General features: G+C 33.9%; 1 protein-coding gene across 2 annotated transcripts; it reads right to left on the reverse strand.

The window, feature by feature from the left end:
* Positions 1-3,281: 3,281 nt before the first annotated feature.
* On the reverse strand, positions 3,282-12,719 carry LOC115962482. Of its 2 annotated transcripts, XM_031081326.1 has the most exons (13): positions 12,333-12,719; positions 11,686-11,833; positions 11,163-11,299; positions 10,460-10,661; positions 9,966-10,234; positions 9,354-9,468; positions 8,942-9,161; positions 8,565-8,716; positions 8,268-8,434; positions 6,174-6,446; positions 6,052-6,080; positions 5,396-5,601; positions 3,282-4,781 (listed from the first exon to the last, which is right to left on the reverse strand). In XM_031081326.1, exons 1-13 carry the CDS (start codon positions 12,570-12,572, stop codon positions 3,514-3,516), a joined length of 3,426 nt encoding a protein of 1,141 aa, XP_030937186.1. In that variant the 5' UTR covers positions 12,573-12,719; the 3' UTR covers positions 3,282-3,513. The 2 variants fall into 2 exon arrangements, with proteins under 2 accessions (XP_030937186.1, XP_030937187.1); XM_031081327.1 differs by lacking the exons at positions 11,686-11,833; positions 12,333-12,719 and having other exon boundaries at positions 11,155-11,229.
* Positions 12,720-14,227: the final 1,508 nt, after the last annotated feature.

The following is a 14,227-nucleotide window of genomic DNA, read 5'->3' on the forward strand; positions in this document are numbered from 1 at the left end:
TTATAAGGAGAGAAACATATAGAATTTTTTGTAAGAACATGAAATGGTGTATGTGAATGTTGGACACTCTCTTATTCTTCTTTGAACAAATTCATAGAAACTGATTGAGAGACCACACTTCTTGGGCGTTAGTGGAATTGGAGTGAAGACTAAAGGTGTTCTCAAGAACTTCCAATCTTTGGTTTTTAAATTTCACCACACCAAGGTACACTCTCTTATTCTTATATTCTGTAATTTACATAGAACATATTATCAATAACGAATGAAATAGATCCGTTATTTTTTCAATGCGTATATGCATATTTTCATCAAAGATAAGGATTTGGCTAATGTACCTCTCAAGAATGTAACAATGGAGAGGATGAGAGTAGAGGAATTTGGAGAATCAAATGATGAAGATTGTGGATGAGTTAATCTTGTTTTTCTCTGGGGTTTTTCTCTCAAAATTCTCTCTAGAAACTTTCTACAATATGTGGGTATAAGGGTATTTATACTGGTGTGTGTTTGAAATGTGAAAGGTCAGGTTTGTAACAAATAGAGCTGTTTGGCGTCTCGAGCTCGCGACTGGAATGAGTCGCGAGTTTGAGTCGCAAGCTAACTGCCTGGTCAAACTGGAAGTTTTGTCCTGTAGTGCTCTAGCTGGCATGACTCTTCAGCTCCCCTACATGCTTCACACATGTGCCTCTTTTGGCGACTCGCCAGTCACGAGATCCAATTGCGAGGCCCTGCTTGAGTGCACACTCTTGAGCTTTTCTTCACACTCTTTCACACACTCTTTCACACACTACCCTTACATGATTCACACCTAAATACAAGGTTTTTAAATGCTGAATTACAAGCAAATTGGCACAGAATAAAACCAACAAAATGGTTGATTAAATTCAACCTTACAATATTGTTTTGTGTTTGATCAAGTTGCTCACTTGTTTCACATCATGTTTACTTGATCACAATTTACTTGTTACATTATACTTGTCCTTTTATTACTTGCTTTACCTTGAGGGTCTAATGTGTTTTGTGCAAGTGTTTCAGGTTACAGGTATATATGTTCCAAGTTCATCACAACTTCTAAATTTAGGTGTGAGTGAGTTTTGCCATTGTTCCCAAACTTACGTTTAAGTCTAGAGTTTATTATAGGATGTTTTGTCACGGAATAGCCAAAGGGGGAGATTGTAAAGTTGTGATTTACCACTATGTTTTATGTTGACTTTATTCCATGATAAAAAGTGTTGCAATTGCTTTAATTTTTTTTTCTTGTATTTTGTGGGATTTTATTGTATTAGGTTTAGTATTAAGTTGGTGGAGAATCGAGCATGAATTGAAGAACAAGTGGATTTCACGAGAAGCTCGCGAGAAGCTAACCCACAAAAGAGCCACGTGAGAAGCACATGCTGGAAGTTGAAGAGTCATGCCAGCCTAAAGGATTTCGCGAGTGTCTCGCGGGTAAGGCCTTCTCGCGAGATACCCACGAAACTCTTTGCCTGAAGAATTTTTAAGTGTGACTTTCTTACCCTTCACCCATACTATAAATATACCCTCATTACCCATAAATTGTAAGGAGGCCATTCAAAGAGAAAAACCCTAGATAGGTTTTCTACAACATACACACCCATATTTTAGAGAGAAAGCTACTCATCCCTAGTGAGAAATCATTCTAGCCTTTTCTCCTTCCCTCTCCCATTGTCATACCTTAAGAGGAGATTTGTACCCAAACACAACCCACACCTATTCAGAGTGTAGAGAGTGTTTTGGAGCTTGGGAAGTTTTGGGGATTTGCCAAAAGAAGCCGGTGAGGCTTGGCAGATGCAATCGAGCATATTGCGTGATCCGGAGAGCTAGAGAAGACAAGACTTCGTCAAGTCAGTTGGTAGCAGGAGCTTGGAGGGTTCAAGTACATTGGGTAGATTAGGCTTGGAGGGTCTTTTGTTATTCATGTACTCCAACTTTATTCTCTAGTGGATCGATTTACCGCTTGGAGGGCGGCAGAGAGGTTTTTCGCCGAGATCTTCGGTTTCCTCTTCGATAACATGTCTTGGTGTTATCTTGTAGTTGTATCTCTCTTCCCTTAATCTTATGCTTTACTTTTACTGTTTGTTGTTCGTGTTTATAAACTAGAGTAGTAACTGTTCATTGCGCACATTTACTCTTGTTCCGCACTTTGATTAAGTAAGAGTAAAAGCAATCTAGCCATAATTTTTATTTGGGGGTCTGAACAAGCTCTTGTGTTTTCACACAAATCCAAGCTTTCAAACACAAAATAGAACATATTATAATATGAATTTTTTTCCAAATTAGATCAACAACAAACACCATTCATTAAAAGTATTTAGTGTTGTATTTGCATTAAAAAAACACATATGAATTAGTCAAAATAGGACAATAAGGGTACACACCTCTAGTTGGAGATCCTCCTATGGCAGCTATCAAGTTATATCTTTTCTAACATCAATGATTAAGCAAGACCTTTGTGAATACATTTTTTATAGAAATCTTTTTTAAAATATTTTTTATTCTTCATTGATTTCATTTTTCAGTTATAAGCAATCAAAAGTAGAATTCTAAAAAACACAAACATTCATCAATCTAAGGTAGAAATGCAAGGAAAAAAAATCCAACAAAAAGTGAAAAAAAAAATTGAGAGAGAGAGAGAGAGAGAGAGCCTTTTTTGTATAGGAAAAATATGCATAGAATGGAAGAGATCGAGTGGCAAATTTATAATAAGATGATGAAAATAAGAAGAGCCAAAATAAGGAAGATAAAAGGGCAAAATAATATTTAAATTTAAAACTGCCTAAGAGGAATATATGTAGACAACACTTTTGTTTTGACATTTCATTGATTTATTATTTAGTTATAACATCAAAATTAAAGTAAATGAATATGTAAAGTTAAAACTGCCTAAAATGAATTTGTAAAGCTAAAACCGCCTAAAATGAATTTGTAAAGTCAATATATTTATATAGTTAATATTGTAAAAAAAATTAAATTTAAAAAATAAATATGAAAAAGACTAATGATGTGGCGGATGAAGTGGCTCAACAAGAGTGTAGTAACAATAATTGCTACTCTTCAACTTAGATATATATAGATATATAGATTATTAAAACATTCTCTCTCCTCTCTCTTCTATTATGACCACCTTGGGCGCAAGCTGCACCTTTTTTTTTTTTCCCCACGTGGGGATCTGGATATGGTGAGGAAAAGAGAGAAATATGAAAAGTAAATGTCAAAGAAATTTTATGGTTATGCGTTGAGGGGTTACCAGGACCTCCTAACAAGCATATATAAGTTTGATTTTTCTCACAAACATTCTGATAATCCAAAATTATGTTCATTGGCTTTTATAGAAGCCTTACACGCATGCTTATCGAATAACAACTTACTAAGCAACTAAGATAACACCTAATAAATCAAATAACAATTCTAATAGGTCACATTGCTGGCTGCCATCTTCAAATTATCTCAGGCAATCCCCAAATAGTTTGTAACAGCCTTTACTAGTTGGTTTAACCATCATTTTTCTGGCACAGTAGTTTCTAAGTTCCTGTTCCTATTCCTATTCTTGTTCTTAGGGTTCTTGTTCCTTCTCCCAGAGTTCCTGTTCCTTTTAGTTGCATTAGTATCTTCATCCCTTTGGCCACCAGTGTCATTAGTTGACTCTTCACCCCCTTGGCCACCAGTGTCATTAGTCGACTCTTCACCCCCTTGACCACCAATGTCATTAGGCTCATTCTCCCCAAAAAAATCTATCTTTTCCAAAGAATCCTGTGAGATGAAAAACAGAAGAATTCCAAATGAAGCTATCCTCAAACCGGTTCGAAAACGCTTTTCAGTTGTGTCTAGGTGCTTTATCTGTCTGCGCAAAGCATACAATTCATTCACAATCTGTGGTAAAAATCCCATCAGGAAAAGTACAAGCATGGACACTCCAACTATAGTCTCTTGCTTGGGTGACAATTCCTTGTCCACGAGAACCAAAAAGAGAGCAAATAAACATACTTCACTGGCAACTGAGATTATCTCAACCAATTGAACTCGTCTCTTAATAAATGGCTTCTCGAGAACAAGGAAGAAGAGCTGCAAAGAAGTGATGCATAACAAGATTATAACGGGAATCGTAGAAGACCAAGTATTCTTATAGGCACCTCCCATAGCCCCTAGCAAAACGCGTCTCAAAGACTCAATCAATGTGTAGTATATTCTAAGTTGCATAAATAGATTTTGGATAGAAGATGCTTCTGCATGTGTAGGAACACTACCCCCAGAAACCTCAACCTCTTCATTTTTGTCATCACGAGCAATGATCTGATAACCACCATGTGTATGAGCACTTGTGCTAGATGTCAATGGGACTGCCGGAGTTGCTACGGTACTTGATCTTGTCGGGGGAATACGACTTGGACTAGTTGAATGGGACATACTTTGTGCTGAACTCGGTGGAGCCAAGTTAGTGCCTCCAGAACCCTCTCCAGCTTCATCATCAGGGGCAATGATAGAGAGAATGGGGCCTCTTAAATCTTCGAATAGAGGCACTAACATGGTTAGGCAATCAGAGTTTTGTTTCCTGTTCAATGTCCACCGGCCTTCATTACCAGGACCCAAAGTTACTTGGGCTATTCTGGGATTTCCCTGTCCTACTTGAATCACTTGATTATCTTCTTTGTATAGAACTCGCTTTGCAAATGTAATACCGGTAGAAAGGAACCAGAGCAAGTCCAGTAGTAGAAAAGACACAGCAACCAGAATCAAAATGCCAACTACAATCCCTGATGTCGTTCCTCCTTAATTCACAAAAGTGAGAAAAGATTAAGCCACGTAGTTCTGTAGTTCTTAGCATTAAACCAATGATAAAGAGCATGTAAATGTGTAGAAAATGTGAATTTGGTTATAGATACACATTTGCATAACTCTGATATGATGCAGTCAGATAACTATGCCTATGAATGTTGTCATGCACGGAGAAGTGATTTGAGTTAATGTCCAAACAGTGTGAAACATTAGCTGTATTGCAATTCTTAAATATGTGAGGAGATGGGACTCTAGACCAGTTGTGGTGCCATCCAATATGATAATTATTAAGTCCATGAGACATATCTGAACAAGACAAGAACATGGCCACAATTCCATCACATATTTGGAAAGTAGTGTAGAAAAAATTACTCGATAAGAAAGTAAAAAAAACATAGCTCATTCTATGGCATATCATAATGAGAAATAGGCAATTCCTTGATTAATGAATTCAATATAAGTAATGAGTTTAAAGAAGCTGATATGGGGTTTGCAATTAGTAAAACAAAAGCTAGCAGCATAATTATCTTTTGAAACTCAAAGTTTGCATGATAAATGCATATTTAAGGATTCATATGTTGGGGAAGGAAACAAGCTTTCAAGTTACCTCTAATTAGAGCAGCAGAGGCCTCACAAATACTAGGCACTGCAAGATTAACAAGGAATATTTCAAATCTTGGGAATGCGAGTACTCCGTAACCCCTCTGCCTTTGCTTCCTGAATTTTAGGATGGCAAGGAGTAAACAATGCAGCAGTATTAAACTGCCACCAATTATGGCTAACCAAAACATGGTTCTACTAAAATCCTCCCACCTACACAAGACAAAATCTAGTAAGATATTACACTGAAAAATAAATGAGTATGTTTATGGCACTTCAAAATCCAAATGATGAATTCTCGAATTAAACAGAAATGAATAATAGGGAATTAAGTATCAAGTTTGTCCTTTTGGTTTGATCAATAATTTGAAATAATTCAAAGCATGAATAGTTTTAATTTTTCATAGAACCTACACAAAATTCTACATCTAAATAACTAGCATAACAAATGGTCCATTCGTAGAATTATTTAATTTCCATTCAATAGTTCTTTTAAAATTGACAAAATATTCTTTTATCACTTTCATAGTTTTTCTAATTTATATTAAATATTTTTTGAGCAAAAAAAAAAAAATCTGAATTGAATATTTCCTTTTTTTACTGTCTCTAAAATCCATATGCAAGTGCATGTAATAGATAGAAATAAGAGGCCGCATAACTTACCCATCCGAAACAGGGTCTGGTCCACTATTCTGCAGGTGTACAATGCATTCTATCACAAATTTTATTCATTGTATGATTAAAGAAGTCAAAAGAAAATCACAAAAAAAGTAGAAGTTTCAGACCTTAACGAGTTCTTTATATTCATCTGCATTCAAAAACTTGGATTTGGGAATAGCCTTATGCTGCACACCTGAGAAAATTCCTGAATCATGAATTTTAGACCTGATGGGATGTGAGTTGGCAGGAGCACTTAAGTGAATGCGCCCAGTTTCCCAGGGAAGCCTGAAGTAGGGAATGCTCCATTTCATACCCCTTGAAAATTCATAATACTCCACTGGTAGTGGTACTCCCAACCATCTAGATAATGCAAAAACCTGAATATGGCCTGCCATTCTCTGTATGAAAGAGAAAAGGAAAAATGCTAGTTAGTTCTACAAGAATGATGCAGTTCATAAGGTTTGATAAGTTATTTTTATAGGATACTTAAATGATAGTATGTTACACTAATCTACCCACCAAAAACCATATATAAGGTTTGGTAAACTCTCTCTCTCTCTCTCTCTCTCTCTCTCTCTCTCTCACATCCAAATTGCCAATATTAGAATAACATGGTCAAAAGTGTCAAAACAATGAAAATATTTAGAGAGCTCAATTATATATTAAACTAGTAAGTTACCCGTGCGATGCATGGATAATGTTGTAATGTTTTATGTAAGATGGTTTTAGAGAATGCTGTATATGTATTATAGCGTAATTGTTATAGAGCTTTATTAGAAATGAGTTCATCATAGAAAGCAAGAATTATAAATTGTACACACGGATCCATTATAATTATTCAATTGAAGTAATAAGAAAAAAAAAAAAAAAAAACTTTAGAGGAATATTATAGAATAAAAGTTGATATAGAATGTATCTTTCTCTTTCTCCTTAATTCTAAAAATATATATATATATCCCAAACACTCACAGTTAATCACATCATTTACAAAACCCACAAATTCACAACGTTCAACCTTTACATCAAAATCGTAATTGCCGTTGTCATTCAATATAAAATGCAAGCCCCCATTCCTTGGTTGTAACCAACTCATATGGGTTAGAATTAGATGAGACAACAATGTTAGAGAAAGGTAGGTATCGTCGAAAGATTAAAGGTAAATAACATCATTTTTGGTTTATGTGTATTTGACATGGGATGGCATGAAGGGCCATGGGTAGATATATAAAGGGATAAAAGTGCAAGAGATGAACATGGTGAATTAAAATGCAAAGAGTATTGTGTGTACGTGTGAGGAACAAAAAGTCTTGAAACATTGAACCAAAAGATACAAAGAATATTTATTTGTTAATTAGAAAAGTCTTGAAACATTGAACTAAATGAAACAAAAAGTCAATATTTAATTTGTTCTTGTCTCTGATGTGGCACTTGAATATTTCAATTTTTTTCTTTGCATAGAATGCGTCACTTGGCAAAATCTCATGCTTTCTCACGTGAGGGCTCTGCTTATATAAATATATATATATATATATATTGATATTGATTGATTTTATGTATAAAATATCAAGGAAAATTATTTTTACAGGAGGAAAAGGGTCACTTTGTTCCACAATAGTTCTAATTATTTTTCTTGATTGTCAAAAGGCTACATATAATCATGGTATAACTAAATAATCAATTAATGAAATTATAGTTCAAATGAGTTAAATTCCTAGCTCCAGTACTGAAGGGCCATGGGTAAATATATAAAGGGGTAGAAGTGCAAGAGGTGAACATGGTGAATTAAAATGCAAAGAGTATTGTGTGTATGTGTGAGGAACAAAAGGTTTTGAAACATTGAACCAAATTATACAAAGAATATTTATTTGTTAATTAGAAAAGTCTTGCAACATCGAACTAAATGAAACAAAAAGTCAATATTTAATTTGTTCTTGTCTCTGATGTGGCATTTGAATATTTCAATTCTATTTGCATAAAATATGCCACTTCGCAAAACCTCATGTTTTTTCATATGAGGGCTCTACTTTTATTTATATATATATATTGATTTTCTGTATAAAATATCAAGGAAATTATTTTTACAGGAGGAGGAAAAAGGGTCAATTTGTTCCACAGTATTTCTAATTGTTTTTCTTGATTGTCAAAAGGCTACATATAATCATGGTATAAATAAACAATAAATTAATGAAATAACAGTTCAAATGAGTTAGATATCATACAAAAAGATTACTCGCAGGATCAGAAACAGAAGAAAATGGTGGAGAAAATGTCCCAATAGAGGAAAGGCTTGCAGTTGAAGCCGTAAGCAGCCCGGCAGCAATAGATGTCGCCACAAATGAAGCAGTTGCAAGCGTAGAAATTACATTAGATATTATGGGCACAGAATCTGCATATATTTTTTTAACCTCACATCAGTAAATAAATAAGAAAATTAAAGAGCTCAAAAGTGTCATCTAGGGCATAGTTGTTGGACTACAATTGAGCTGACAACAAGAGATAAGAGTGAGAACCCTTACATGGCCTTACTAGTAGAATTTTGGAAGCTTGATTTTTGTTTCCAGCAACATCGTGAGTTACATTTTCAGGAACACTGACAGATACAATATCGTGGTCATGGAATGCTCTTATCACTACAGCATATTTTCTTTTACTTTGTTCTCCTTCAAAGCTGAAAATGGTAATAACTATCATTGGAAAGGAACAAAAATGAAAAGATGTCAAGAGTAAATATGCCATACTTATTGAAATGGTATTTCCATCAAGAACCCAAATGGTATGTAAAAAGGTCATCATCATGGTTTCTCAATTGTGTGTGGGTTCATTGTGTATGTGATGTATGTGTTCATGTACTGGTTAATATATATAGACACAAAGGTAACCAGAAATGACTTGCCTCACTAATTCCCCTCCTGTGATTGATATTTTAGAATGGTCGAAGTCAACTACAGGCTCCATGAATTTTATCCACACAGAGATGTTGTGTTCTCTTGTCCTCATGTGGTACAGAGTAGTCAAATTTACATCAGGCCCCAGAGAAGGGGGTGTACTTAACCTTATATCAGGCATCAGAGAATCTGAAGGTGTAATCAACATTACAGTAGGCCTCAAAGAATCTGAAGGTCACAATTATATCTATCAGGAGGAAACACCCAACAAATACACATTTAAATATAAAGCTTTCCTAATTGCATATAATCTCTTTTTTTTTCTTTTCTTTTTTTTCTTTTTTTGATACACCTTAAGCTTTCCACAAACAAATGATTTATTTTCTCCTTGTAACACTTGTAAACTATTGTCAATCGTACCAAATAGGAAAGTAATAAGATCAGCTTGGGAAACTGGAATCCCTTGTCTGTTTATTATAGAGTTTTCATCAATTCTTATTGTGACTATAGCCATGCCAGATATACATCCAGCAACCTGAAAGTAGCGAGTGAAAATTAATAAGCAAGAAAAGGTATGAGAAAAATAGGTCCTAGAGATATAAATAGCTATAAATGTTCTCTCACACACACATAATGTACACTTTGTACACACTACGTCCACAATTTCAAATGCAATATTCATATTTTTTAAGGAAGTCTACATTTCAAACATGAAGCTTGTAGTGTGTATATATGATGTACAATAATGACTATGTGACAATGAATACCCTTTTGCATTTTATATTAGGGGAAAGTTCAAGATGTGCAACCATGTAAGTATTTTGAAAATGATTTAACTTTCCCAATACAATTAATGGCTCCAATGTTTCCAAGTGACCCCATTCAAGATGATGATGTGCATTACATATTATAAAATAAATAAATAAATGAGCCATTCCAAATTCATAGGACAGCTAAACAGGCTCCTAACCTATGAACCAACTTCTATTCTCATTGCTGAAAAATAAAATAAGTTAGTTAGAACCATCTGACCATAAATTCAAATCTGCGATGCCCAGGATCATCTTTACTGACATTCAGAGGAAGAAGCTTGCCCCGACTCATTGGGAGAGAATATAAAATTTTCGGTTCAAGAGATTTTAAAATTTCTGCAGATGAGTTGAGAACTGGCACTAGAAAGGTCAAACAGATCCTTAGTTTAACACAATTATTAGTTGCTCGCACCAGTCTAGTTTCACCATTAACGTCAAGTTGCCTTTCGGGAACATGAGTAGTTAAGTTGACAACCATACTTCGTCTATCTGTAGAATTAATGAACAGAGCATGTAAAGAACACATTGACAACAGCAGCAGCAGCAACAACAACAACAACAATCAATCAATCAAATTAGACAAGGTCAGCTACATAAACAGTCTAGATTATTCATTTTAATATGATAAAATTGCCAAAATCAATTAGATAAAAACAAGAATAGATATGAAAGGACATGTCACTTATAACTCTTGCTGAAATAAAAACTACTCACCGAAATGCAGAGTGAAATTAGAATTCTTGTTTCTTTCAAATTTGTTCCCTGCACTGTCAGTACAAAAATTCTTATCCATTACCAAAATCACTCGCCCATACTGAGCAGTGGATGATAAATTCACAAGGACAGAATATTGGAGGTTTGGCTGTAGAGTTTTGAGCGAGTTTGGCATAACTTGGCCAGCACCATCGACCAAAAGCTGTAAAGAGTTTTCCAAAAGTGATGAAAATGTTAGAATTCGGTTTATTATTCAGTCTATACAACATAACTAGTCAGAGAACCTAGATTATGGAATTCAATTTACACATCTACCTAATTAACATGGTGGACAGTTCCATATGAGGAATTTCAAGACATTTGTCAGTGATTCAAAAATTTTAAAAAGATGATTATATCATACATTGATAAGTGTTTCAAGCAGTGTTATTATAAAATATTTTTATTTAAAAGATTTGATAATAAATCCTTGACTAGGGAGATAATCCACCATTATTGCTTGTTGTATGTGGACTCCATTACAATAGAGAGAACTCCATTTTATATTTCTCAAATCAACCAAAGCCATACTTCAATAATAGCAAGGTTGAGACAAATCAACCAAAAACCACAATTCTGAAACACTAGAATAATGCAAGAATCAAAGAGAGAACATAAAATCAATTTAAAGGCTTTTTAACATGTTTGTTAGCTACCTACTCACATTGCAAGCATTCACAGATGAACATACAAAACCTCGTCCACCAGTACAGGGCTCACTGAAAGATATATTAATAGAAACATTCAGAGCATTTGTGAAATCAGTTGAGGCGGTGATATTTGCCGTTGGTGGGACTGTATCTGCAAAGTTAAGGTATAATATGAATCAGCTAAGTGTACAGACAAAATATAAGTCAGCATGAATGCAAGAAAAGCTAGACTGGATTGTTACATCTTAAAGTGTCAAACTAACCTTCAATGTGGGGGCGTGTTTAAGTCTTCAGAATAAAAATAGAAAGGTAAAATACATGCAGTTCATGCAAAATTTAAAATTGAGTAGATGGGTTTTGTTAAATTAGAAATTGGGTACCAAAGAAGAACACAATATAAGCGCATGGGATGGGAAACATTTCTTCATAGACATAACTGTTGAAGACGTTCAAGCAAGAAGGTCTTATTTGAAGTTGAGTGGTAATTGAAAAAAATATAGTAGCAATTAGAAAAAGAATAAAAGGAAGGTTCTTAACCAACAGTCCAGTTATAGCTACTGCAGCCAACTCCTTGAGTCCCGTTGGGGCAAATCTCAAATTTATGATTTCCATCCTGCAAGCCTTCACACAAAACCGTCCCATTTTCACATTGAGAAGCATTAATGCGGCCAAAGCCATCATCCAACTGCACCAACAAGTTTATTAACCTATTATTTTGTGGAACAAGCCAAATGAACATCAAGAGAAAAACCAAAGTTTTCCCAATAAATCAAACCATGATGCAGCTTCTTCACTTCCCACTTACCATTGAGTTGGAAAGCATAACACATACACAAAGCAAAAAAAAAAAAAAATTCCAATAATTTAGCTTGGCACCAGGATGAATATGAGTAATCATTCATTATAATAATCTTATCAACTAAAGAAAAATACAAAAATATGTACATATGAATAAACTGAATTCCAAATTGTTTTCTTGATTAGTCTAAACTCTAAAAGAAAATTCAAGCTCATTACATCCTTATAGAACGGAAGCTAATTACATTTTTAGATAAACCAACTCCATTGCATTAACTTAAGATCCATGAAACATATAAACTCATAAGGGAGAAAAAGAGAGAGCAGAGTACCCAAAACAAAAGCCAAGTAAAACTAGCTCAAATTATTGCTAGAGATTAACGTACCTTGCAAGTGATATTACAATTGGTGCAAGCGCCACTCCCGCCCACAAGAACTTCAAAGACGAACGTGGTTGAGTTGAGATTTGAGAATGCATGGGGAGTCTTCAAGAACTTCACAGTGAGCTCTGAGGCATCACAGAGTGCTACGAAACTCAAAAGAGAAAAAACCGAGCAAAGTAAAACCACCAATGGAAGCTTGAGCAAGCCCATTTCGGAGTAAAGCATAATTGAAGTTTGAGACATGTAAAGGCCAACAATTTATAACCAAAAGAAACAAATTTGTGGGACTCGTGAAAACAAATTTGAACAGTGACAGCAGGATATTGTATGGAAACAGTGTTGTAGATGAGATTAGTTGGATAGAAAATAGATTATACAATGACTAGTAGATGCAAAGTTGTGTAAAAATACATAATTGCTATGGTAACCATGTAAATTTACCTTGATACTACTTATTTTTTATTTAGTTTTTAATTCTTTCTTTATACATCCTGAGAATGAAGGGAGAGAGTGAATGGTAGTTGTTGCATATGGAAAAAAAAAATTCAATTAAAAAAATCAAGAAAATTGATGTTGCAATGAAATATAGTGTAAATATGTAATATAATGCAAGGAATTTTGAAACGTAAATATGTAAAATAAGAAAAAATAGGTTGTTATACTAAATTAGGCATTAATTTTTGTACAAGCTAATACAATTTTTGTACGAGCTAATACGACTGCAAGTTAAAAGCTTTCATAGAGAGAGAGAGAGGTCAAGGATCTATCAGTAGACTCAATATAAGATGAAGAGGGAAGACAGACAGGCCTTTTTTTTTTTCAAATAGTATAATTTTAGGAAAAAATTAGAAAAAGGCGTTGGGTCAAACTTTTTTAGTTATGTTAACATGTTTTTTGGAACTTGAGTTTGTCAAATTCGAGTTTATTAAACTCGAGTTCCAATGAAACTTAAGTTTATCAAACCCAAGTTCCACGCTTTATGGTAATCTGATCAAACATAATACTTGGAACTTGAGTTTGGTAAATTCAAGTTTCATTGGAACTCAAGTTTGAAAACATGCTGCATAACTAAATAAGTTTGAGCATGTGCTATTTAGCAAAATTTTCCAAAAATTATGTTGTTTAGCAAATTTTTCTAAACAGACATGTAAAAGATAGGAAAGAAGCATGTAGTGGCGTTCTTGGCTATAGACAATTAGTACACACGTGTGTAAACACTTCCCATTACTTAAGTGGCTCAAAGCAGTATCCAACTTAATTCGTATTTCCACCAACACAGTGTTGAAACTTGAAAATGAGATAAGATTCTTTTTCTTTTACTTTTTTGAGCAAAAAAACAAAAAGAAAATGAGATAAGACTGACTGATTAGTGGATTAACTCTGCATGACATAACATGCTTAGAACATTTAAATATAAAACAAATCACTAGAAGTTTAATTAAATTTCTTGGGATTGTGATTATCAAAAACGTATCTTGGGATTGTAAAATTTGATAACGCTTGCATAAATGCACTTTTCGTCCTATATTTTGATCTATTTCTATTTTGATCATTACATTTTTATTTTATCTCTTTTAGTCCTTAAAATGAAAAACGCGTTCCATTTTGATCCCTACTATCATCTCACTAATGAAAATATCTTATGTGGCAATGGAATATACTGTTGGCACATTAAATGTTGACGTGACCAATTAAATAATATTAAAAAAAATATCTTAATTAAAACAAAACAAAAAATATAATTTCTCAATTTTTATTTGAATTGAAATAAAATCAACAATAAAAATTTTGTAGTATCTCTCAAATTTTCATGTGAGAAATGATATATCCATAACATTTTCACAATATTTTCATAACAAATCTTAAGTAGCAAATTGTTACTGGTTATTATTGTTGAA

This window comes from Quercus lobata, chromosome 10 (assembly GCF_001633185.2).
Source record: "Quercus lobata isolate SW786 chromosome 10, ValleyOak3.0 Primary Assembly, whole genome shotgun sequence".
NCBI lineage: Eukaryota > Viridiplantae > Streptophyta > Magnoliopsida > Fagales > Fagaceae > Quercus > Quercus lobata.